General features: G+C 60.6%; 3 protein-coding genes and 1 long non-coding RNA gene across 5 annotated transcripts; 2 read left to right on the forward strand and 2 right to left on the reverse strand.

Annotated features, from left to right (window-relative positions):
- Positions 1 to 1,067: 1,067 nt before the first annotated feature.
- On the reverse strand, positions 1,068 to 7,137 carry MRPL34 (mitochondrial ribosomal protein L34). The gene is made up of 2 exons (XM_071727431.1): positions 7,102 to 7,137; positions 1,068 to 1,643 (listed from the first exon to the last, which is right to left on the reverse strand). Exons 1-2 carry the CDS (start codon positions 7,135 to 7,137, stop codon positions 1,248 to 1,250), a joined length of 432 nt encoding a protein of 143 aa, XP_071583532.1. The 3' UTR covers positions 1,068 to 1,247.
- On the forward strand, positions 2,430 to 14,755 carry ABHD8 (abhydrolase domain containing 8). The gene is made up of 5 exons (XM_071727787.1): positions 2,430 to 2,737; positions 9,357 to 10,122; positions 11,860 to 12,030; positions 12,178 to 12,394; positions 13,811 to 14,755. The coding sequence occupies exons 2-5, from the start codon at positions 9,365 to 9,367 to the stop codon at positions 13,958 to 13,960; spliced, it is 1,296 nt and encodes a 431-aa protein (XP_071583888.1). The 5' UTR covers positions 2,430 to 2,737; positions 9,357 to 9,364; the 3' UTR covers positions 13,961 to 14,755.
- Positions 14,756 to 14,820: 65 nt separating this feature from the next.
- On the forward strand, positions 14,821 to 15,803 carry LOC139788164 (uncharacterized). Its single transcript, XR_011722776.1, has 2 exons — positions 14,821 to 15,104; positions 15,379 to 15,803. It is a non-coding gene; the product is annotated as an uncharacterized lncRNA (long non-coding RNA).
- ANKLE1 (ankyrin repeat and LEM domain containing 1) lies at positions 15,587 to 19,724 on the reverse strand. Of its 2 annotated transcripts, none has more exons than XM_071727791.1 (5): positions 18,670 to 19,724; positions 17,750 to 17,912; positions 17,428 to 17,588; positions 16,997 to 17,128; positions 15,587 to 16,337 (listed from the first exon to the last, which is right to left on the reverse strand). In XM_071727791.1, the coding sequence occupies exons 1-5, from the start codon at positions 18,674 to 18,676 to the stop codon at positions 15,793 to 15,795; spliced, it is 1,008 nt and encodes a 335-aa protein (XP_071583892.1). In that variant the 5' UTR covers positions 18,677 to 19,724; the 3' UTR covers positions 15,587 to 15,792. The 2 variants fall into 2 exon arrangements, with proteins under 2 accessions (XP_071583892.1, XP_071583893.1); XM_071727792.1 differs by having other exon boundaries at positions 15,965 to 16,329.
- Positions 19,725 to 22,217: the final 2,493 nt, after the last annotated feature.

Raw genomic sequence — 22,217 nt, forward strand, 5'->3', positions numbered from 1 at the left:
AAAACCTCCTGTGCCCCAAGTGCCACCCCTTGTCCTGTGTCCCAAATGCCACCCTTTGTTGCTCCCCCATTCCCCCTCCCACAGTTAACCCAGCAAAGGCTTGGAGTGAAGCCAAGAGATGATTAAAAAAAACCCAAAAAATCAGTGTTAGGGCTTGGAAGGGACTTCCAGAGGCCACGGGAGCCCAAACCACCCCAGTGCAGGGCACTCCAGGGGGGGTTGGAACCCTCCAGACCCCAGAACCTCTTTGGGCCGCTTGTCCCAGGAGGGTTTGGTCACCCTTAAGAGTGAAAAAAAAAAAAAATTATGTCAACCCAAAACCTCCTGTGTCCCAGGTGCCACCCCTTGTCCTGTGCCCCAAGTGCCACCCTTTGTTGCTCCCCCAGTAAACTCAGCAAAGGCTCGGAGTGAAGCCAAGAGATGATAAAAAAACCCAAAAAATCAGTGTTAGGGCTTGGAAGGGACCTCCAGAGACCACGGGAGCCCAAACCACCCCAGTGTGGGGCACTCCAGGGGGGGTTGGAACCCTCCAGACCCCAGAACCTCTTTGGGCCGCTTGTCCCAGGAGGGTTTGGTCACCCTTAGAGTGAAAAAAAAATAATTTTATGTTGACCCAGAACCTCCTGTGCCTCAAGTGCCACCCCTTGTCCTGTGTCCCAGGTGCCACCCCTTGTCCTGTGCCCCAAGTGCCACCCTTTGTTGCTCCCCCAGTCCCTTTCCCCCAGTAAACTCAGCAAAGGCTCAGAGTGAAGCCAAGAGATGATTAAAAAAAACCCAAAAAATCAGTGTTAGGGCTTGGAAGGGACCTCCAGAGACCACGGGAGCCCAAACCACCCCAGTGTGGGGCACTCCAGTGGGGATTGGAACCCTCCAGACCCCAGAACCTCTTTGGGCCACTTGTCCCAGGAGGGTTTGGTCACCCTCAGAGTGAAAAAAAAAAAAAATTTATGTCGACCCAGAACCTCCTGTGCCCCAAGTGCCACCCCTTGTCCTGTGCCCCAGGTGCCACCCCTTGTCCTGTGCCCCAAGTGCCACCCCTTGTCCTGCCTTGGGACAAAATCCCCAAATTTTAGGGTTTCTTAGCGCAGGAACCCGAAGCTTCGGTGTCCCCACAGCTTTTATCTTTAAAGCAGCCACAGAAAACACCGAAAATCTCCCTTACAGAAACACCCAAGCCCTCGGTGCCGGGGACAACCGAACCCCTGCTTCTCTGTCCTGGCGGTTCCGGGCCCGGTTCGGCAGAACCTTCAGTGGGTCAGGGACTTCCTTCCCTTCAGCATCCTCCGGAGGATGACGGCCACGCCGCCGGGGGTGCTGATCCGGCGGATCCAGCCGTGGGTCCGTTTGCGTTTGCGGTTGTTGGGTTGGTACTCGTTCCCCCGGGTTCTGCTCCGGACCTGCGGGAGGCCCCAGGGTGACCCCGGCACCGAACCGGCACCGGAAGGGTTGAAAGGGAAGCGGCGACCCAGAGCGCTGCGGGGGAGGAAAAATCTGGGGGGAAAAAAAAGGAAAAATAGTGAGGAAAAAGCCAACCCAGCGGTACCACCTCCCCCCTGCCCGCTTCCCCCGTTACCCGCAGCCCAACACCCGCGGCCACAGCCGCGCCAGCGCCGCCATTTTCCCTCCGGCAGCAACGCCGCCTCCTATTGGCTGCTCCCTCCCCCCCGCCTGGCGCCAGGGCTGATGGGAGTTGTAGTTCCCGGCCCGCCGCGCCGTTACCATGGCGACCGCAGCAAGGAGCCGGCATGGGCCTCCCTTCTAGGCCTGAGAAGGGGGTGGGGGGGGTCTCGTCCCTGTTACAAAGCGAAAAGAGAGGAAAATCTTCCCGGAATGGGGCATTTCTTGTCCTGGAATGGGTTATTTATTTATTCCTCGCCAGGGGGGTCGTGCTGGTGGTATTGGGGTCCCTCTTGGGGGGAGAGGCCCAGGCCCCCCCACCCCCACCCCAGGGGGGTGATGTCCTCACCTCGCTGCTTTTCTCCCCAAAATGGTGCCAGGAGGAGGAGGAGGAGGTGAAGGAGGAGGTGGTGGTTTGGGGTGTTCCCAGCAGAAGTGGGTACTGCAGCCCCCCCCGCCTGCCAAATCAATCGCTCAATCAATCAATCATGAATAAATAAATCAATAATAAATAAATAAAAAGCCAACAACAAACCCGAGACATTCCCGAGCTGCTGTTTGATCCTCCCTTCCCAACCCATCCCCTATCCCCATCCCCATCCTTCCCCACTCGCGGCTCCTGCGATGCTTCCAACACCGGGAGGGGGGAAAAAAACGGGGGAAAAAAAAAAAAAAAAAAGTGAAACGGGTAAATCACCCCTCTGGAAAAAAAGGGGCAAAAATCCAGGGCGAATCCTTGGGCTCCTGAGTGGCGGCTTTCCCTGTCTGTCACGCCCAGAGCCCTCCTCTTTAGGAGGGATTTAGGGGCTTTCTATGGCTGCAGGCGACAAGGACAAACAGCACCCCCAAAACGCAGCGATGGGGAGAAGGGGGAAGGAGAAATTTGGGGGGCTCCAGAGGGGCTGAACTGAAGGAATCCCCCCATCCTTCCCCCAAAACCCTCCCCCCCAAAAAAAACCCCAAAAAAATGTAGTCGGAGGAGGTGGGAAGCCCGCACAGCTCCCGCATCGCCTGCTCCTCTCCCCCATCTTATTATTTTTTTTTTATTTTCCTTTTTTTTTTTTTTTTTTGGGAAAATTTCCGCCTTGCCTTTGCCATCTCCCGAGCATCGATAAATGAGGTGAGCATCCCCCAAAAACCCCCTTCCCTTTTTGGGGGGGGCAAAAAGCCGCGGGGACCAAGGTGCCTTGGAGGGAGGGGGGGGAGAAAAATGGCCCCAAAAATTGGGGGATTTGGGTTTGGGGTTTTTTTTGTTTCTTTTTTTTTTTATATTCATTTTTGGGGTTGCGGGGTTTTGTGGTTTGGTTTTTTTTTTTTTATTTTATTTTTTTTTTATATGCGTGTAGGGTTTTTTTGGCTTTTTTAAAATTATATATATATTTATTTTTTATATATATTTCTTAATTTTTTTTTTTCAGAAGGGATATGAAAGGTGTTACACAGGGTGGAAAAGGGGAGGGAGAAGGGGACCCCAATCCCTTGGGATGAAATAATTCCCTGTTCTTCAGCCCCGGATCGAAGGGGAGGGGGGGGGATGAAAAACCTGAAAAAAGGGGAATAAAAAAACTTCAGGAATGGTTTCGCTCGTGATGCAATGGCAGAAACCATCGCTGGCTCTGCCCCAGGAGCTGCTCCTCCTCTCCTACCTCTCCGATCCCTTTGGATTTTCCGTGGAAAACCCAGGAAGCACCTGCCCGGAGCAAGGGGAAAGATTTCTGCTTGATTTATTTATGATTTATTATTCTGATTTTTTTTTTTTTTTTCTGCTTTCTCCTCCTTCTTTCCCGATGGTTTTTCCCACCAGAGGAATCCAAAGCTTCCCGCAGCGGGACCGAGCGCCATCCCTTTGGAATTCTGAGCGCTTTGGGAAATGAAGGAGGAGGAAGGGAAAAAAAAAAAAAAAAAAAAAAAAAGGGGCGTGGGGTTTAAGAGGGATTCGGGAGGTCAAACCCAGGTTAACTCCTCTCTGGGCATTGCATAATCTTTGGGGTTTTTTAAGGTCTTTTTTTTATTATTTTCTGAGGAAGAAAAGGTATTTTATTTTATTTTATTTTATTTTATTTTATTTTATTTTATTTTGTTTTGTTTTGTTTTGTTTTGTTTTATTTTATTTGTTTTTATTTTATTTTATTTCATTTTACTTGATTTTATTTCATTTTATTTTTTTACTTTACTTTACTTTATTTTTATTTTATTTTACTTTAATTTATTTTATTTTATTTTATTTTTCATTTTATTTTATTTTATTTTATTTCATTTTATTTTATTTTACTTTATTTTTATTTTATTTTATTTTATTTTATTTTATTTTATTTCATTTAATTTTATTTTATTTTATTTTATTTCATTTTATTTTATTTCATTTTACTTTATTTTATTTTATTTTATTTTACTTTATTTTATTTTACTTTATTTTATTTTATTTTACTTTATTTTATTTTACTTTACTTTATTTTATTTTACTTTATTTTTATTTTATTTTATTTTATTTTATTTCATTTTATTTTATTTCATTTCATTTCATTTCATTTCATTTCATTTCATTTCATTTTATTCTATTTTATTTTATTTTTCTTTATTTTATTTTATTTTACTTTATTTTATTTTACTTTATTTTAATTTTATTTTATTTTACTTTATTTTTATTTTATTTTAATTTTTTAATTTTTTTTTTTAATTTTTATTTTCATTTCACTTCATTTCTTTTCCCTTCCCTCTCCCTCCCGCACACCCCACACCCCACACCCTCCGGCCCCGCCGTGCCCTCTTTTTTTTTTTTCTGTCTGATCGCCCTTCATTCCCAAGGATGGGGTCGGGACGGAAACTCCTTGGGAAGGATCCCGCCCCCCCGGGGAAAACGGAGCCCGAGGAGCCTCCGCTCGAGAAAAAAAAAAAACCCAAAAAACCCCAAAAAACCCCCAAAACCCCCTTCCTGCTGCCGAATTCCCGAAAAACCCCTTCCCGTTGTGTCCGGAAGGGATGGCGCGGGGCAGAGGGATCAATCCAGGTGCTTCCCACCCCCTGGAGAGGTTTTGTTCCCGTTTTCCTGCGGGGATTTTGCTTGATTTTTTTTTTTTTTTTTACCTGCGTGACGGGTGCTCCGGCAGCCTGGAGGCTGCGGTTTCTCCCGTGGGCTCTGTGTCCCCCGCGGGATGTGTCCCCTGTGGGCTCTGTGTCCCCGTGGGCTCTGTGTCCCCCATGGGTTGCGCCCCCCGTGAGCTCTGTGTCCCCTGTGGGTTGTGTCCCCAGTGGGCTCTGTGTCCCCTGTGGGTTCTGTGACCCCCGTGGGTTCTGTGTCCCCCGTGGGCTCTGTGACCCCCGTGGGTTCTGTGTCCCTCGTGGGTTGTGTCCCCCGTGGGCTCTGTGTCCCCCGTGGGCTCTGTGTCGCCTGTGGGCTCTGTGTCCCCCGCGGGATGTGTCCATCGTGGGATGTGTCCCTGTGGGTTCTGTGTCCCCGTGGGCTCTGTGTCCCCCGTGAGCTCTGTGTCCCCCGTGGGCTCTATGTCCCCCGTGGGTTGTGTCCCCCGTGGGCTCCGTGTCCCCCGTGGGCTCTGTGTCCCCTGTGGGCTCTGTGTCCCCCGTGGGCTCTGTGTCCCCTGTGGGTTGTGTCCCCCGTGGGCTCTGTGTCCCCCGTGGGCTCTGTGTCCCCCGTGGGTTCTGTGACCCCCGTGGGCTCTGTGTCCCCCGTGGGTTGTGTCCCCCGTGAGCTCTGTGTCCCCTGTGGGCTCTGTGTCCCCCGTGGGCTCTGTGTCCCCTGTGGATTCTGTGTCCCCCGTGGGTTGTGACCCCCGTGGGCTCTGTGTCCCCTGTGGATTCTGTGTCCCCCGTGGGTTCTGTGTCCCTCGTGGGTTGTGTCCCCCGTGGGCTCTGTGTCCCCTGTGGGCTCTGTGTCCCCCGTGGGCTCTGTGTCCCCCGTGGGTTCTGTGACCCCCGTGGGCTCTGTGTCCCCCGTGGGCTCTGTGTCCCCCGTGGGTTCTGTGACCCCCGTGGGCTCTGTGTCCCCCGTGGGTTGTGTCCCCCGTGAGCTCTGTGTCCCCTGTGGGCTCTGTGACCCCCGTGGGCTCTGTGTCCCCTGTGGATTCTGTGTCCCTCGTGGGTTGTGTCCCCCGTGGGCTCTGTGTCCCCTGTGGGTTCTGTGTCCCCCGTGGTCTCTGTGTCCCCCGTGGGCTCTGTGTCCCCCGTGGGCTCTGTGTCCCCTGTGGGCTCTGTGTCGCCTGTGGGTTCTGTGTCCCCCGTGGGCTCTGTGTCCCCCGTGGGTTTATTTGGTTTTTTGTTTTTTTTTCCCTGGGTTGTTCCGGGTGGCAGTGGGGAGGGGGAAGCTGGAGGACTCCCCATGGAATCCCAAGCATCCCTTCTCCACCGGGAGCAGCTTTTTTCCGGAAAACCTCATTTTTTTGGGGGAGGGTTGGGATGTTGCCACCCAACTTCCCGAGTCCTGGGCCACCTTCCCAGCCTTGGGGACCCCCGTGGGGTTTCCCCCCCCCCCCAATTCTTCTGCCTTCCACGTGCTGCACTCTGGAGCAGTGGGAAGGAGCTGGGATGGAGGGGATGAGGGGGGGATGCAGCTCATCACCATGGTAACCAACAGCTTTACAGAGTTCTTCCCATCCATCTGGCTGCTTTTCCAGCCTTTTCCTCACCTCCCAGTAGGAGCTGCCCTGGAGCAGACGCTGGATGGAGGGGGGGGGGGGCTGGGGGGAGGTGGGAGACGGGCAGAGCTTCACCTCCCAACCCCCCCGAGATGGAGTCCGAGATGGAATTGAGGAGCTGAACCCCCCCCTTTCCCACCTGAGCACCTGGGATGATCTGGCTGATGGGATCCAGCCAGAGTTTTCTCGGCTGCAGGGATCGTCCCGGAGCCCCAGCTCCAACCTGGGTGCATCCAAAGGGAGCCTGAGCCCATCCTGGCTCCTCCGGAGGGATCCAGTAGGTGCTGGTGGGTGCTGGTGCTGCTGGGTGGGCTGAGCCTGAGCCCCTGGATGGAGTCTGAGATGGAATTGAGGAGCTGAACCCCCCCCTTTCCCACCTGAGCACCTGGGATGATCTGGCTGATGGGATCCAGCCGGAGTTTTCTCGGCTGCAGGGATCGTCCCGGAGCCCCAGCTCCAACCTGGGTGCATCCTGAGCCCATCCTGGCTCCTCCAGAGGGATCCGGTGGGTGCTGGTGGGTGCTGGTGCTGCTGGGTGGGCTGAGCCTCAGCCCCTGGATGGAGTCTGAGATGGAATTGAGGAGCTGAACCCCCCCCCTCTTCCCACCTGAGCACCTGGGATGATCTGGCTGATGGGATCCATCTGGAGTTTTCTCGGCTGCAGGGATCGTCCCGGAGCCCCAGCTCCAACCTGGGTGCATCCTGAGCCCATCCTGGCTCCTCCAGAGGGATCTAGTGGGTGCTGGTGGGTGCTGGTGCTGCTGGGTGGGCTGAGCCTCAGCCCCTGGATGGAGTCTGAGATGGAATTGAGGAGCTGAACCCCCCCCTTTCCCACCTGAGCACCTGGGATGATCTGGCTGATGGGATCCATCCGGAGTTTCCTGGGCTGCAGGGATCGTCCCGGAGCCCCAGCTCCAACCTGGGTGCATCCAAAGGGAGCCTGAGCCCATCCTGGCTCCTCCGGAGGGATCCGGTGGGTGCTGGTGCTGCTGGGTGGGCTGAGGCTGAGCCCCTGGATCTGTCCTCAGAGCTCCTGACTGCCAGAGCCTTCCAGCAAAATTAATTCTGGAAGTGGAGGGATAAATCGAGTTCTTCCTGGGAAGTTCAGCTGCCTGGAGGGGCTCTGCCCACAAGTTGTGTCCAAGCCCCACGGGGACCCTGAGCACCTCGGGCCGTGGAAATCAGAGGCAGAAACAAGTCCAGGTCTCACCACCTGAGCCTCAGGGATCCGGACCCGGGGCAGGTGCAGGATGTGACCCTCCCCAGCCAGGGGCAGAGCTCCTGGGGACTCCAAACCTGGGGGGTTTGCCTGGTTTTCTCCTTTCCCTCTGGATTTTCCACCACCACTTCCAGCTGGGGGAGGAGGAGCAGCCCCAGCGCATCGGGAGCCACGGACCTGACCTCCCCTCCCCCTTCCAGCCAGCAGAGAGGCTCCTGAGGCTCAGCAGAGAGGATCCCTGAGCTCCTGAGGCTCAGCAGAGAGGATCCCTGAGCTCCTGAGGCTCAGCAGAGAGGATCCCTGAGCTCCTGAGGCTCAGCAGAGAGGATCCCTGAGCTCCTGAGGCTCAGGATTGATCCCATCCCAGCATTTGGACCTGGATTTGGTTTCTCCTTTCTCAGCTCCCAGCCCTTGGATGGCTCCGGCGGTGCCGCCGCATCCCGCACGGATGTGCTGGTGGCCAGGAGAGGAACAGGAGGCCAGGAACGAGCTGCAGAGGGCTGGGAAGGCTGTGTCCCCCCTTGGGGACACCTTGGGGACACCTTGGGGACCAGGACCACCCAAGCACCAGCTTTGCTGCTCTTGCCAGCCCTTCACAATCCAGCACCCCGAGCCCTGTGTGGCCGTGGGGTCCCCAGCAGAGCAGGGCCAGGATCAAAGGCTTCAGGATCAAAAAGGGTTGGCACAGCTCCCTGGATAAGCTGCTCCCTCTTGGCCACGGGAAGGGTTCCCTGGAGCACACAGACTGGTTTGAACTGGGGAAAGCCACGAGCAGCACTGGTTTCTCCCCAGCCAGCAGCTCCCAGAAGAGCATCCCTGGGACCACACGGCATGGTGGGCTCTCTGAGCAGGGCACAGCCTTGCACAGAGATGGATCAAATCCATGGAAAAGGGCAGGCAGAGCTCTCCCACAGGGATCTGGCTTGGTTTCTGCAGCCCAAGTCCCCCCTTGCAGTGCCAGCCCCTCCATCCCTCCTTCTCAGCCCAACAGCATCAATAATTCATTGATTTGGCTTCATCAATAATAACACAGCTCAGGCTGCCACCCAGGGGAGGCAGAGACCTCCCCGGACCCCTCAGCACCTCCAGGATGGCATCAAACTCTGGTCCCAGCACCGATGCTCCTGGTGTCACCAACCTTTCCTGCCTGGCATCTGCTCCTACCTTGGCCAAGCTCTGTGGTCCCCACGTCTGTGACCCCCTCCTGAGCTCATCTGGAAGAGCAAATGTCACGGAATGAGCCTTGGGGACAGCGAGGACAGTGCCACAGCCTCCTAGTGTGGGACTGGGGATGTGGGGAGGGGGTTTCCCCCTTCCAGGTGGGTGCTGGGTCACTCTCTGGTTCTGCTGCTGGATTCTCCCCAGCTTTGGCTGCCGGGGTGACTGGAATTAAAAGCTTCACCTCCAGCCCCTGTAATTTCCCTCTCTCACCGGTTGTTTGGGTGCTTTAGGCTGCAGATACAAACATCCCGATATTTAACTGGGAGAAATCAGCCATTTTCACAGCTGAATCCCCCCTTAGCCCCATCATTCCTGCCAGAAACAGAGGCTGCAGCTCGGGCAGGCTCTGCCGTGCTGCCACCTTCCCTGGACTGCACCAGAACCCTCCTCAGAGGGACCTCAGGGGCTGCCTTCATCTCCTTGGTGTCCTCAGCCCAGTGAGAGGGACGTGGCCCAGAGGAAGGTGGATGTGGGGTGCTGGGGCCGAGCACTTGGGGAGCACCCTGTGGCACCTCCTACCCCCCCCGCTGCCCTTCAGGGAGCTGGCAGCCGAGCAGGGAGGGGACAGGGCTGTCCCCAAGTGCCACCCGAGATCCTCACTGAGTGCTCGGGGCTCTTTACTCACCTCTTTCCCCCTTTCTGGCTTGCAGGGAGCAGAATGCTGACCAGCATCACCGAGGGCTTCCTCTGCTGCCTGATGGGCAAAACCACCAACGCCGTGGGGCCCCTGGACAGCCTTGAGGCCAGCAACGGCTACAGCTTCATGGAGGTGAAACCCGGGAGGATCCTGCGGATCAGACACAGCACACCCAACCATCCAAGCCCTCCGGAAACCGAGGAATCCCCAGCGGAGGGGCCGGAGCGGGGCACGGTGCATTGCAAAAGGAAAATCACCGTGTACCGCAACGGGCAGCTGGTGATCGAGAACCTGGGGGATTCCGTCCCCTCCGAGATCCTCCACTGTCCCAACGCCTCGGGAGAACCCAACAGCACCGTGGAGTTGGAGCTTTCCGAGCTGGCAGCCCAAAGCCCAGCTCCGGGACCTGCCGGGACTCCGGGCTGCGGGGCCCGGCCCGCGGTTCCGACCCCCGCTGGCAAACGTCGGAAACGCAAACCCAAAAAAGTCATCAACATCGACTGCAAGAAACAGATCACCAGCTGCAAAGGGACGCACCGAGACGTCGTCCTCTTCTTCATCCACGGGGTGGGAGGCTCGCTGGACATCTGGAAGGAGCAGTTGGACTTTTTTACCAAGTTGGGTTACGAGGTGGTGGCTCCCGACCTGGCCGGTCACGGCTGCAGCTCAGCTCCCCAGATCGCTGCTGCCTACACCTTCTACGCCCTGGCAGAGGACATGAGGGCTGTTTTCAAGCGTTATGCCAAGAAGAGGAACATCCTGATAGGGCATTCCTACGGGTAAGGGGCTGGGGGGGTCCCCAGGGATGGATTCACCCCCACTTTGGCACCAAAAATCCCAAGGAACCCGATGCTTTGGTGGCTGAGGAGCAGAGGAGGGGTTGGGGGGTGGGTAAGGGGCTGGGGGGGTGCCCAGGGATGGATTCACCCCCACTTTGGCACCAAAAATCCCAAGGAACCCGGTGCTTTTGTGGCTGAGGAGCAGAGGAGGGGTTGGGGGGTGGGTAAGGGGCTGGGGGGGTCCCCAGGGATGGATTCACCCCCACTTTGGCAACAAACATCCCAAGGAACCCGATGCTTTTGTGGCTGAGGAGCAGAGGAGGGGTTGGGTAAGGGGCTGGGGGGGTCCCCAGGGGTGGATTCACCCCCACTTTGGCAGCAAAAATCCCAAGGAACCCAGTGCTTTTGTGGCTGAGGAGCAGAGGAGGGGTTGGGGGGTGGGTAAGGGGCTGGGGGGCTCCCCGGGCAGGGATTCACCCCCACTTTGGCACCAAAAATCCCAAGGAACCCGGTGCTTTGGTGGCTGAGAAGTAGAGGAGGGGTTGGGTAAGGGGCTGGGGGGGTCCCCAGGGATGGATTCACCCCCACTTTGGCACCAAAAATCCCAAGGAACCCAGTGCTTTTGTGGCTGAGGAGCAGAGGAGGGGTTGGGGGGTGGGTAAGGGGCTGGGGGGATCCCCAGGGATGGATTCACCCCCACTTTGGCACCAAAAATCCCAAGGAACCCGGTGCTTTGGTGGCTGAAGAGCAGAGGAGGGGTTGGGGGGTGGGTAAGGGGCTGGGGGGGTCCCTGGGCAGGGATTCACCCCCACTTTGGCACCAAAAATCCCAAGGAACCCGGTGCTTTGGTGGCTGAGAAGTAGAGGAGGGGTTGGGTAAGGGGCTGGGGGGGTCCCCAGGGATGGATTCACCCCCACTTTGGCACCAAAAATCCCAAGGAACCCGATGCTTTGGTGGCTGAAGAGCAGAGGAGGGGTTGGGTAAGGGGCTGGGGGGGTCCCCAGGGGTGGATTCACCCCCACTTTGGCACCAAACATCCCAAGGAACCCGATGCTTTGGTGGCTGAGGAGCAGAGGAGGGGTTGGGGGGTGGGTAATGGGCTGGGGGGCTCCCCAGGCAGTGATTCACCCCCACTTTCACCAAAAATCCCAAGGAACCCAGTGCTTTGGTGGCTGAGAAGTAGAGGAGGGGTTGTGGGGTGGGTAAGGGGCTGGGGGGCTCCCCGGGCAGGGATTCACCCCCACTTTGGCACCAAAAATCCCAAGGAACCCGATGCTTTTGTGGCTGAGGAGCAGAGGAGGGGTTGGGGGGTTCTGGGTTGATCCCTCAGCTCTGATCTCCCACATCCTCTCTGGGTGTGTGTCCCTGGGTCCAGCTAATCCCAGAGCCCATCCCCGGGCAGGGAAGCTGGAACCTATAAATAGAGTAAACCCAAGAAAGTCAATTAGGTGAATTCTAAGCAGGGAAGAAAGCAGAGAGGAGCCAGAGCCCAAGCCCGGCTGCTACCTGGGCAGGATTAGGTCAGGACAAGCTGATCCAGGCTGCCAAGCACCCAGGGGGGGGTCCCAGCACCTCAATTTTTGGTCAGCACAGGACTGAACCCCAAGGCTCAACCTCTCTGCCTGGGCTCTTCCCGGGTCTCCCCTGCCCAAAAAGGGGGAGCACGGCTGAAGTGAGGGGGTGCAACCCAAGCTCTGGCCACGGCCCCCACTCCCACCCTCTCTGTGTCCCCCCCAGGGTGTCCTTCTGCACCTTCCTCGCCCACGAGTACCCCGACCTGGTCCATAAGGTGATCATGATCAACGGGGGGGGTCCCACGGCGCTGGAACCCAGCTTCTGCTCCATCTTCAACATGCCCACCTGTGTCCTGCACTGCCTCTCCCCGTGCCTGGCCTGGAGCTTCCTCAAGTGAGTGACACTTGTCCCTTGGGCCACCCCGGGGACATCCCCAGCGAGGGCGGGGACACCCCCTCTCTGTAATTCCCCCCCTAACTCCCGTCCCAGCACCATTCTGAGGCTGAAGGCACCAGAGTGGGTGAGTCCTTTGTCCCCCAGGGCTGGCTTTGCTCGCCAGGGTGCCAAAGAAAAGCAGCTGCTGAAGGAAGGCAACGCCTTCAACGTCTCCTCCTTCGTGCTCCGGGCCATGATGAGTGGGCAGTACTGGCCCGAGGGGGATGAGGTTTACCACGCCGAGCTGGCCGTGCCCGTCCTCCTGGTCCACGGCATGCACGACAAATTCGTCCCCGTGGAGGAGGATCAGAGAATGGCTGAGGTAAAGGGAGGGGGGGAGGCTGGGGGGCTCATCCCGGGGGCTGCTGCCACCACCCACTGAGAATCCCAGAATGGGCTGGGTTGGAAGGGACCTCAGAGCTCCTCAAGTCCAACCCTTGCTCCACTCCCCCCGTGGTTCCCAGCCCATGGCACTGAGTGCCACATCCAGGCTCTTTTGAAATATCTCCAGGGATGGAGAATCCACCCCTTCCCTGGGCAGCCCATTCCAATGGCTGAGCACCCTCTCCAGAAAGAAATTCTTTCTCATGTCCAACCTAAACCTCCCCTGGCACAACTTGAGACCTCTCGTTCCCTCTTGTCTTGCTGAGAGTTGCCTGGGCTTGCTCTGACACAGGCTCCAGCTCCCTGGCTTCTCCTTCTCCTGGCCACCAGACCAAGGGGATCATAGAATCCTAGAATCCCAGAATGGGCTGGGTTGGAAGGGACCTCAGAGCTCATCAAGTCCAACCCTTGCTCCACTCCCCCCGTGGTTCCCAGCCCATGGCACTGAGTGCCACATCCAGGCTCTTTGGAAATATCTCCAGGGATGGAGAATCCACCCCTTCCCTGGGCAGCCCATTCCAATGGCTGAGCACCCTCTCCAGAAAGAAATTCTTTCTCATGTCCAACCTAAACCTCCCCTGGCACAACTTGAGACCTCTTGTGCCCTCTTGTCTTGCTGAGAGTTGCCTGGGAAAAGAGCCCAACCCCCCCCTGGCTCCAACCTCCTTTCAGGGAGTTGGAGAGAGTGATGAGGTCTCCCCTGAGCCTCCTCTTCTCCAGCCTCAACACCCCCAGCTCCCTCAGCCTCTCCTCACAGGAGGAGATCTCCTTGTAGGATCCTCATAGGAGAGGGAAGGTGGGGAGGGAGTTTTTAGGAGAGTGATGGGACCAGGAGGAATGGCTTTGGTGGGGAAGAGGGGAGATGGAGATGAGATTTTGGGGAGAAATTTGTTGCTCTGAGGATGGGGAGCCCCTGGTTGCCCGGAGAAGCTGGAAGAGACAGGGCAGCCCTCTCTCTGCCTTCCAGCAGAAGGTTGGGGGCTGTCTGGAAGGGTTTGAAACACACCCAAACATCAGGAGCTTGGAGCCACACCTGGGTGTGGCATCCAGAAATCCCCCAGTTACCCCAGCTGGACAGTCACCAGTAGCCAAACTGGCACTGGGCACAGCACAGCCCTTTCTGAGGAGGCTCCACGGGCAAGATGGGGACCCCCCCCCAGTTCCATGAGCCCCTGGTTGCCCAGAGGAGCTGTGGCTGCCCCATCCCTGGATGTGTTTGAGGTCGGAGGGGGCTCAGAGCCCCCTGGGCTGGTGGGAGGGGTCCCTGCCCACGGCAGGGGGGTTGGAACTGGGTGACCTGGGTGAACTGGGTGACCTTCAGGGTCCCTTCCGACCCATTCCATGCTCCCCGCAGATCCTGCTGATCGCCTTCCTGAAGGTGATCGACGAAGGCAGCCACATGGTGATGATGGAGTGTCCCGAGACGGTCAACACGCTGCTCCACGAGTTCGTCCTGTGGGAGCCCGAGACGTCAGCTGGGGACGGGCAAGGGGAAAAGAAATAAAAGGATCGAGGAGGCGGTGACCGGGCTGCTCCAATGGGAGAGACGTTTCGGAGAGGAGGAGGAGGAGGAGGAGAAGAAGAAGGCTTTGCAGGAGCGGAGGGATGCGGCGGATGCTGCCCTCGCCGGGAGCTCAGCTCCTTTTCTTTCCCGGCCCCGTCGGAAGATGACGGTGGAGCTCGGAGGCTCCCCCGGGGCAGGGATGCGTGGGGCCGGCAGCGGGAACACGGCAGACCCGGTCCCTGTCCCCTCGGGGATGGGACGAGAGCCGCTGGAGCGTCTTCACCCTCTTTCTTTGTAGTATTCTTGTCCTCCCGCAGCGACCGCCCGGGGAGGGAGAGGAGGCGGCTGCGGGGAGCTGGGTCCCACCCGCAGCCAAAGGGGAAGAATTCCCAAAGGTTTTTCCGAGGAGAGCGCGTTGGCTCCAGCACCTTTCCGGCCAGGGCTGGAGGAGCTGAGCTGGGATTGTTTTAAGGAGGAGAAGCCAAGAGCTGCCGGGCCTCAGCCGCGGGATTTTGCTTCTCCGAGCCCCGCAAAAGCCACCGCGGGAGCCACCGCTGTCGCCGGCAGCCCCGCACGGGGCGTCCCGCACCTCCCGCTCGCACAGCTCGGCTCTGCCTGGCCAGGAGAGGAGGAGCAGGAGGTGACCCGAGTGGCTAGAAGACCCGTGGGCTCCCACGCCCCCGTCGGGACTCGTGTGGACGTGGCGGGGAGGAGAACGCCAGAGCCGAGCTCCCCCCGCCCCAACCCGCACCCAGTGCCACCCTCCGCGATGTCACATCCCGAGCCACCATCGCTTTAGGCTTCTGCAGAACCCTCTGTCCCCTCCCGTCTCCTCGGAACCATCCTCACCACCCCCCCCTTCCCCAGTATCCGATCCACTCGCTCTTCCCCAGCTCCTCCACGGTTCCGGGACCCCCCCAGCACTCGGCTCCCGGACCACATCCCGGTCAGGATCCCACCACCCACTCCAAGATTCCCATCGCTTTGCCCGACAGCTCCTGGATGGATCCCCGAGGGCTCAGAGCAACCGAACCAACTCTGCGGGGGTGCTGGCCAAAGGAAGCCCCTCCTGGAGACCCCCCCCCCTCCAGCCCCCCCTCTGTGCTTCACACCCCTCTGCCAGCAGCCGGGCAGGACCCAGAAGGTACACGAGAAGTATCAAGGGGGGGGGGGACCTGGGTGCCATCCCGGGGGGGCTCCCGGCCGTGCTGGGGGGGTGGGAGCCATTCACTGCTTTGGTTCCCCCTATTTTCCCCCCCCCCCCCCATTTAAACCAAAGAAACAGCCCCCCCGGAGACCTCACCCTTGTCCCAAGACCCCCCCTTCCCTCTCTGGCCCCGTTCTCGAGGGGCTCCCACCGTGCCCCCCCCCCTGCAAGGCACCTTCCCCGAGGCTGAGCCCCCCCCTCCTCCCCGTAGATGGAGAGGAGGAAGGGTCCTTCCGAGCCAGCCCCGACGTGACAGGGACTCCGTGTGACAAGTGACAATCCCCCCCTTGACCCCAGCGCGGGGGCTGAGCTGCCCCCTGCCCGCTGCTGCTGTCTCATAATGAGAATTTTAACCACCCCCAAATTCAGATCGTTCCCCAAATCCCCCCCCCCTCCAGGGGACACAACCGGGGGATGCAACGAGAGTCCCCAAAAATGACCCCAAATCAGGGTTCTACACCCACCCCCCCTCCCCAAATCAGCTCCAGGTGCCCGGCCGCAGCTCTTAACCCTCTGTTTGCCACCACGTCGCTTGTCCCCAATGTCGCTTGTGCTAAGGCTCCGTGTGTCCCCCCCCTTCCCAGCCACGCGCTGTCCTGGTGCCATCCCACGCAGTAAACCCGTGTTATATCCTCAGCTGCCTCCGAGCTGGTGATGGGGTTGGGGGGGGGGGGAAAGGAGGGGGGAGGAGGGGAGAGGAGCTGTCTGAGAGCACGGCTGAGCAGGGACTCCCGACTCGGATGTCTGACTTAAAAAAAAAAAAAAATAATAATACCCCCTGCCGGGATTTATTTATCACCTTTTTAGGAAAAAAAAAAAAAAAAAAAAAAAAAAAAAAAAAAAAAAAAATTAAAAAAAAAGATAAAAAAATATATATATAAAAAAAAAAAAAAGATGAATTCTCGCCAGTGTTCACGACATAAATCCCAGCCCAAGAGCCACCTCCTGGGGGGGGGTGTGGGGACATCCTTGAGGGGGTGGGGACACTCGGAACCCTCATGTCCCCCCCCTGGATGTCCCCGGGCCGGAGCTGCCGCTCTCCCTCAGCCAGGAAGATGCTCATGGCCCGGTACAACATGTGGACCCCCAGCTGGCGGCGTCTCCGGGCTGGCCAGCTGGCTGCCACCCCATAGCAGTGTCCTTTCCGCTGGTTGGTCAGGGTCTGCAGCCCTGGGGGGAGGGGTCAGCATCCACAGACCCCCCCCCACACCCTTCACCAGCACCTCCAGGGATGGAATCAGCCCCCCGTCCCCCATCAGCACCCCCAGGGATGCAGGCAGCCCCCTGACCCCCCCAGCACCCACAGGGATGGAGTCATCCCCCTGACCCCCCCAGGGATGCAGTCAGCCCCCTGACCCCCCCCCCGTCTTCACCCCCAGGGATGCAGGCAGCCCCCTGCCCCCCCCCAGCACCCCCAGGGATGCAGGCAGCCCCCTGCCCCCCCCCGAAGCACCCCCAGGGATGCAGGCAGCCCCCTGCCCCCCCCCAACACCCCCAGGGATGCAGGCAGCCCCCTGCCCCCCCCCCAACACCCCAGGGATGCAGGCAGCCCCCTGCCCCCCCCCAGCCCCCCCAGTGATGCAGGCAGCCCCCTGCCCCCCCCCAGCCCCCCCAGGGATGCAGTCAGCCCCCCGCCCCCCCCACCCCCCACTCCCAGGCACTTTTCCCTGCAGGAGAAGGTGATTTGGGGAGGGGGGGGGGGGTTGGGATTATACCCAAAGAGAGACCCCTGCGTTCCCCGGGAGGGGCTGCATCCCCAACACCCCACATCCCTGCACAGAGCACCATCTCCCCCCCCCCCCTCCCCACATCCCCCCCAAGCCCCTCACCCAGAGCCTCCACCAGACACCCCCTCCCGTGTGTACGCCTCGGCCGGGACGCAGCTCTGGAAGCAGAGCACCGAGACGATGCCCTGCCCGCTCTCCCAGATCTCCAGGATGCGCCCGGACCTTGGGGCAGCCCTGGGGGGGGGGACACACACAGAGCTGTCATTGTCACCACCCCCCACCCCTCCCCTCCCCCTGGCTCCAGCCCCTCCTGCTTTCCCCTCCTTTCTGCAGAACCCTCCGTCCCCTCCCGTCTCCTCGGAACCATCCTCACCACCCCCCCCTCCCCAATATCCGATCCACTCGCTCTTCCCCAGCTCCTCCACGGTTCCGGGACCCCCCCCAGCACTCGGCTCCCGGACCACATCCCGGTCAGGATCCCACCACCCACTCCAAGATTCCCATCGTTTTGCCCCCTCCTTTCCCCATCCCACCTTCCGCCTCCCCGCCCGCTGCTGTCCCAGCGCCTCGCTGAGGTGACAATAGGGCCGGCTCCGTGTCCCCCTTCCCCACGTAGAAGATGGCTTCGACGAAGGTCCTGAAGCACTCAACCGGGCTCAGGTGGTTGGACCGCAAGGGCAGGTTCTGGGTGGTTCTGAGAGTGCAAACTCCCAAGTTGGGTTCTCTCTCTTTTTTTTTTTTTTTTTTCTTTTTTTTTTTGGGAGGGGGCTGGATGTGTCCCCCGGAGTCCCCTCGTGGAATTCCCTGGCGGAGGGGACACGGGGGGAGGGGGAGCCGCGGTGTGGCTCTGCCTACCTGGGGTCAAGGAGGAGGTAGTTGAAACTGGACTTGACCACCCCTTCCCGCCAGCGCCGGTTCCGGTCCGGGTGCTCGAACTGTTGGATCAGTGCCAGCTCATCCCGGGCACAGTCAGGGATGTGACCGGTCCGTAAAGCGGCCACCAGCTCGGGGCTGTGTCCTGGAGTGGCCACAGCAGCATCAGGGACCACCACCGGGTCACCAGGGACCACCATCAGGTCACCAGGACCCGCATTAAGTCACCAGGGACCCTTATTAAGTCACCAGGGACCCCTATCACATCACCAAGGTCACCAGGGACCCTATTAGGTCACCAGGGACCCTTATTAAGTCACCAGGGACCCCCATCACATCACCAAGGTCACCAGGGACCCCCATCAGGTCACCAAGGACCCTCATTAGGTCACCAGGGACCCCCATCACATTACCAAGGTCACCAGGGACCCTATTAGGTCACCAGGGACCCTCATTAAGTCATCAGGGACCCCCATCACATCACTAAGGTCACCAGGGACCCTCATTAGGTCACCAGAGACCACCAAGGTCACCAGGGACCCCCATCAGGTCACCAGGGACCCTCATCACATTACCAAGGTCACCAGGGACCCTATTAGGTCATCAGGGACCCTCATTAAGTCATCAGGGACCCCCATCACATCACTAAGGTCACCAGGGACCCTCATTAGGTCACCAGAGACCACCAAGGTCACCAGGGACCCCCATCACATCACCAAGGCCACCAGGGACCCTCATTAGGTCACCAGAGACCACCAAGGTCACCAGAAACCACTGAAGTCACCAGGGCCCCCTCATTAGGTCACCAGAGCCCACGATCAGGTCACCAGAGCCCCCACCATCCCCATGCCAGCACCTCAGGGCCCATCCAGGTGGGCACGGGGGGTCCCCCCGGGGCTCACCCGCCATTGTCCCCTGGTGTCCCCCGTGCCAGCTCCTCCAGCCGCCGCAGGTAGAGCCCCCTGGTGAGGGGGGTGACGGGTCCCGGGTCCTCCCCCAGCGCCCCGCAGCTTCCTCCGCAAAGCTTCATCCGAGAGGGGCGGGGGCGGCACCGCACCCACCCGCCCACCCCGGACCCGCGTGGCCTCGGGGCTCTGCCCCTCCGTGGGTGCCCGGCCCTGCTCCTCGTCCTCAGGGTGCTCCTCCCAGCAGCGGGTGCTGCAGCTGATGGGGGTCCCCGGAGTCACCGGGGGGCTGCCGGGCGGGGGGGTGGGGGCTGAAGCTCTCGGGGGGGTCCTGGGGGCTGCCCTGACCCCAAGGGTGGGGGGTCCTGACGGCCAGAGCCACCCTCCAGCACCCTGCCAGCCGCACAGGGGGAGTTCTTGGGGTGACCGTGGCCCCCGGGCACCACTGGGACAGTGGGGCTGGAGCCGGGGGGGTCCTGGGGGTGGCAGTGGTCCCCAGGGACCAGCAGGATGGGTGGGATGGAGCCGGGGGGGTCCTGGGGGTGGCAGTGGTCCCCAGGGACCAGCAGGACTGTGGGGCTGGAGCCGGGGGAGTCGGTGGCCCCCAGGGGTGAGGTGGGGGCTCCAGGCAGGATTTGGGTGTCATCCGAAGAGTCTGCCCCCCTCTCTCCATCCTCATCCCGAGGGTGACACGGTGCCCGAGGTGGTGACAAGGTCCCTGGGGACCCCCCGGGCTGCTCGGAGCCGGGGGGGCCTGCGGGGCATCTGCAGGGTCTCGTCGAAGAGGGAGGAAGAGGAGGAGGAGGAAGAGGGGGGGAGGTTGAGCCGCAGCGCAGCAGCCTGGAGGCGACTCCTGGTCCGGGGGGTGACGTGGAGATACCTGGGGGGGTCCTGGCCCCGGGGGGGTGACATCCCCAGCGGCCACAGGGCTGCGGGGGGGTCTTGGGGTGCCAGGGGGGGAGGGGGAATCCCGGAGGCTGCAGGCTTGGAACTGAGCACGCAGCTGCCCCACTCCTGACCCCCCCGGGGCTGCCCTCCAGCTCCCCCCCCCCAAATCCTCACCCCGCACCCGTTCTGCCTCCGGGGGGGGCGGCGGGGGGGCGACTCCCGGGTGACAGCGCCGTTTGGAGAGGGGGTTTCCCCCCCGCTCCATCCCCCCCCTGGCTCTGGGCTGGGGGGGTGCAGCGGTGCGGGACCCCCGGGACCCCCCCCGCTGGGCTCCAGGGACTCCAGGGCACTGACGAAGCACTCGGTGTCACCACTGCTGTCCCCAAGGCTGCTGCGGTGCCACCCCCCGGCCCCTGCCTCGGGTCCCCTCGTCCCCAGGTTGGGGACAAGCGGGGGGGGCACTGCCAGGCCCTGCCCAGCCCACGGGTGGTCCCTGGGGGACGGCAGCCCCCGGGACGTCGCTGTCCCCAAGGCTCCGGAGTGCCACGGAGCCGGTGCGGGGCGGGGGAGCACTGGGGGGGTCCCCGACGTCCCCCCTGGGGGACAGCGCAGGGGGGGTCCCGTGTCCTTCCCCCCAGGGGGAGGCTTTGGGGACCCTCCTGGAGCTCAGAGAGCAGGGTGGCTGGAGGCGAGGGGCTGCGGGGGGGGCACTGAGCCCCGCAAGAACTCCCCGGGGGGCCACGGGAGGAGGGAGGGGGGCTCCGGGAGGCAGCCCGAAAAGAGCGGGGGCTCCCCCAAACCGCAGCCCCCCCCCCAGCTCCTCCAGCAGGGACCTGCGGGTGCTGCTCAGGGGTCCGTCCCCGGGGGGCCCGGAGCAGCCGGTGCCGTCGGTCCCGTCCTCGGTCAGGAAGGAGACGGAGCGCCTGCAGCCCCCCGGGGCTGGGGACAGTGATGGGGGGGGGGGGTCAGTGTTCGGCCCCAGCTAACAGCCCACACCCCCCCTCTGAAAATGGGGGACACCCCGGGGACCTCACCCTCGGCTGGGGGAGCACCCCCGGGGACCCCCCGAGAACCACGCGTGGTCCTGCTGCTTGTCCCGGAGCTCCGGGCCCCCCCCATTTCTTCAGGGGGAGCTGGAAGCACCCGCAGCCCCCCCCGCGACGGGTCCTGGGTGGGTCTGGAGGGGGGAGCAAAGCTTCACCCCTCGCCCCCCGGGGAGGGCACGACCGCGAGTGGCCCCTTGGGGGTCACACGAGTGCCAGCAGCCCCGCAGCGTGGCGTGGATCGGTGCTGGGGGGGGGCACACACACACTGCGTGTCCCCTGGCACCGGGATCCCCCCCCCCGCACCCTGCGAACCCCCCCAGTGCCCGCACCGCCCTCCCCGGCGCAAGGGGCAGTGCCAGGGGGCTCCGCCCCCCCCATCTCCGGGACGCAGCATCCCGGGGTACCCCCAAACCCCCCCCCCGGGTACCCCCCAGCCCCCCCCAATTGCAGCTCCTATAGCGCCGCAACGCGCGTGCAGAGCCCCCCCCCCGGGGCCATGTGACCTCCCCCTCCCCCCCCTCCGTATCCCGGTGTCCCCATTCCCGGTGTCCCCATTTTCTTCCCAAATTCCCGGGGGTCCCCTTACGTCTCGCGCCGCCCTCCCCGCGCATCCCGCACCGCGCATGCGCCCGCTGCCCCCTCCCCCCCTCCCTTCCCCTTTCCCGCGTCTTCGAATCCCGCGCCCGCCCTCGCCGCCCGCTCCATTGGCTGAAGAGGCGACCAATAGGAAACGGGGAAAGGAGGCCACGCCCACCGGCCGCGTTAGGTGTGGTTAGAGCGCCCCCTAGCGGAGCGCGCCGGCACTGCCCCAGTGCTCCCAGTAATGATCCCAGTAACAGCCCCAGTGCTCCCAGTAACAGCCCCAGTGCTCCCAGCAACTGCCCCAGTGCTCCCAGTAACGGCCCCAGTGCTCCCAGTAACGGCCCCAGTGCTCCCAGTAATGATCCAGTAACAACCCCAGTGCTCCAGTAACGGCCCCAGTGCTCCCAGTAATGATCTCAGTGCTCCCAGTAACAGCCCAGTGCTCCCAGTAACGGCCCCAGTGCTCCCAGTAACACCACCCAGTGCCTCCCCACCCCCTGGGGGTCCCCCCCAGGCACAGAACCCCCCCTGTCCCCTCCTCTTCAGGGTCACACTCCCCGCCAGACCCCCCACAACCCTCACCTAGGCCCCCTTTAACCCCCCAGACTCCCCCAACCCCCCTCAAACCCCCCCAAATCCCACCACCCCCCCCCAAAACCCCTCCAGAGTCCCCCCAATCCCCCTTTAACCCCCCCCAAACTCTCCCAAACCCCCCCCCAAATCCCACACCCCCTCCCAACCCCCCCCAAGTCCCCCAGTCCCCTCCAGCCCTCCCCAATCCCCCTTTAACCCCCCCCAAACTCTCCCAAACCCCCTCAAACCTCCCCCCAAATCCCACCACCCCCTCCCAAACCCCCCAAATCCCCCCAGTCCCCTCCAGACCCCCCCAATCCCCCTTTAACCCCCCCCAAACCCCCTCAAACCCCACCACCCCCCCCCAACCCCCCCCTCAAATCCCCCCAGTCCCCCCCAATCCCCCTTTAACCCCCCCCAAACTCTCCAAACCCCTCAACCCCCCCCCCAAATCCC

The sequence above is a fragment of the Heliangelus exortis genome, chromosome 28 (assembly GCF_036169615.1).
Source record: "Heliangelus exortis chromosome 28, bHelExo1.hap1, whole genome shotgun sequence".
Classification (NCBI taxonomy): domain Eukaryota; kingdom Metazoa; phylum Chordata; class Aves; order Apodiformes; family Trochilidae; genus Heliangelus; species Heliangelus exortis.

Excerpts from the sequence above, each read along its gene's own strand:
- ANKLE1 (XM_071727791.1), bottom strand. Across the intron at positions 17,589-17,749 it reads TACCTCCTCCTTGACCCCAG|AACCACCCAGAACCTGCCCT; the intron begins GTAGGCAGAGCC and ends TTGCACTCTCAG. Across the intron at positions 17,129-17,427 it reads AGCGGGCGGGGAGGCGGAAG|GGCTGCCCCAAGGTCCGGGC; the intron begins GTGGGATGGGGA and ends CCCCCCCCCCAG.
- MRPL34 (XM_071727431.1), bottom strand. The coding sequence starts at position 7,137 with ATGGATCCCATCAGCCAGATCATCCCAGGTGCTCAG. Across the intron at positions 1,644-7,101 it reads AGATCATCCCAGGTGCTCAG|GAGGCGGCGTTGCTGCCGGA; the intron begins GTGGGAAAGGGG and ends AGCAGCCAATAG.
- ABHD8 (XM_071727787.1), top strand. The coding sequence starts at position 9,365 with ATGCTGACCAGCATCACCGAGGGCTTCCTCTGCTGCCTGATGGGCAAA. Across the intron at positions 10,123-11,859 it reads CTGATAGGGCATTCCTACGG|GGTGTCCTTCTGCACCTTCC; the intron begins GTAAGGGGCTGG and ends TGTCCCCCCCAG. Across the intron at positions 12,031-12,177 it reads CTGGCCTGGAGCTTCCTCAA|GGCTGGCTTTGCTCGCCAGG; the intron begins GTGAGTGACACT and ends TTTGTCCCCCAG.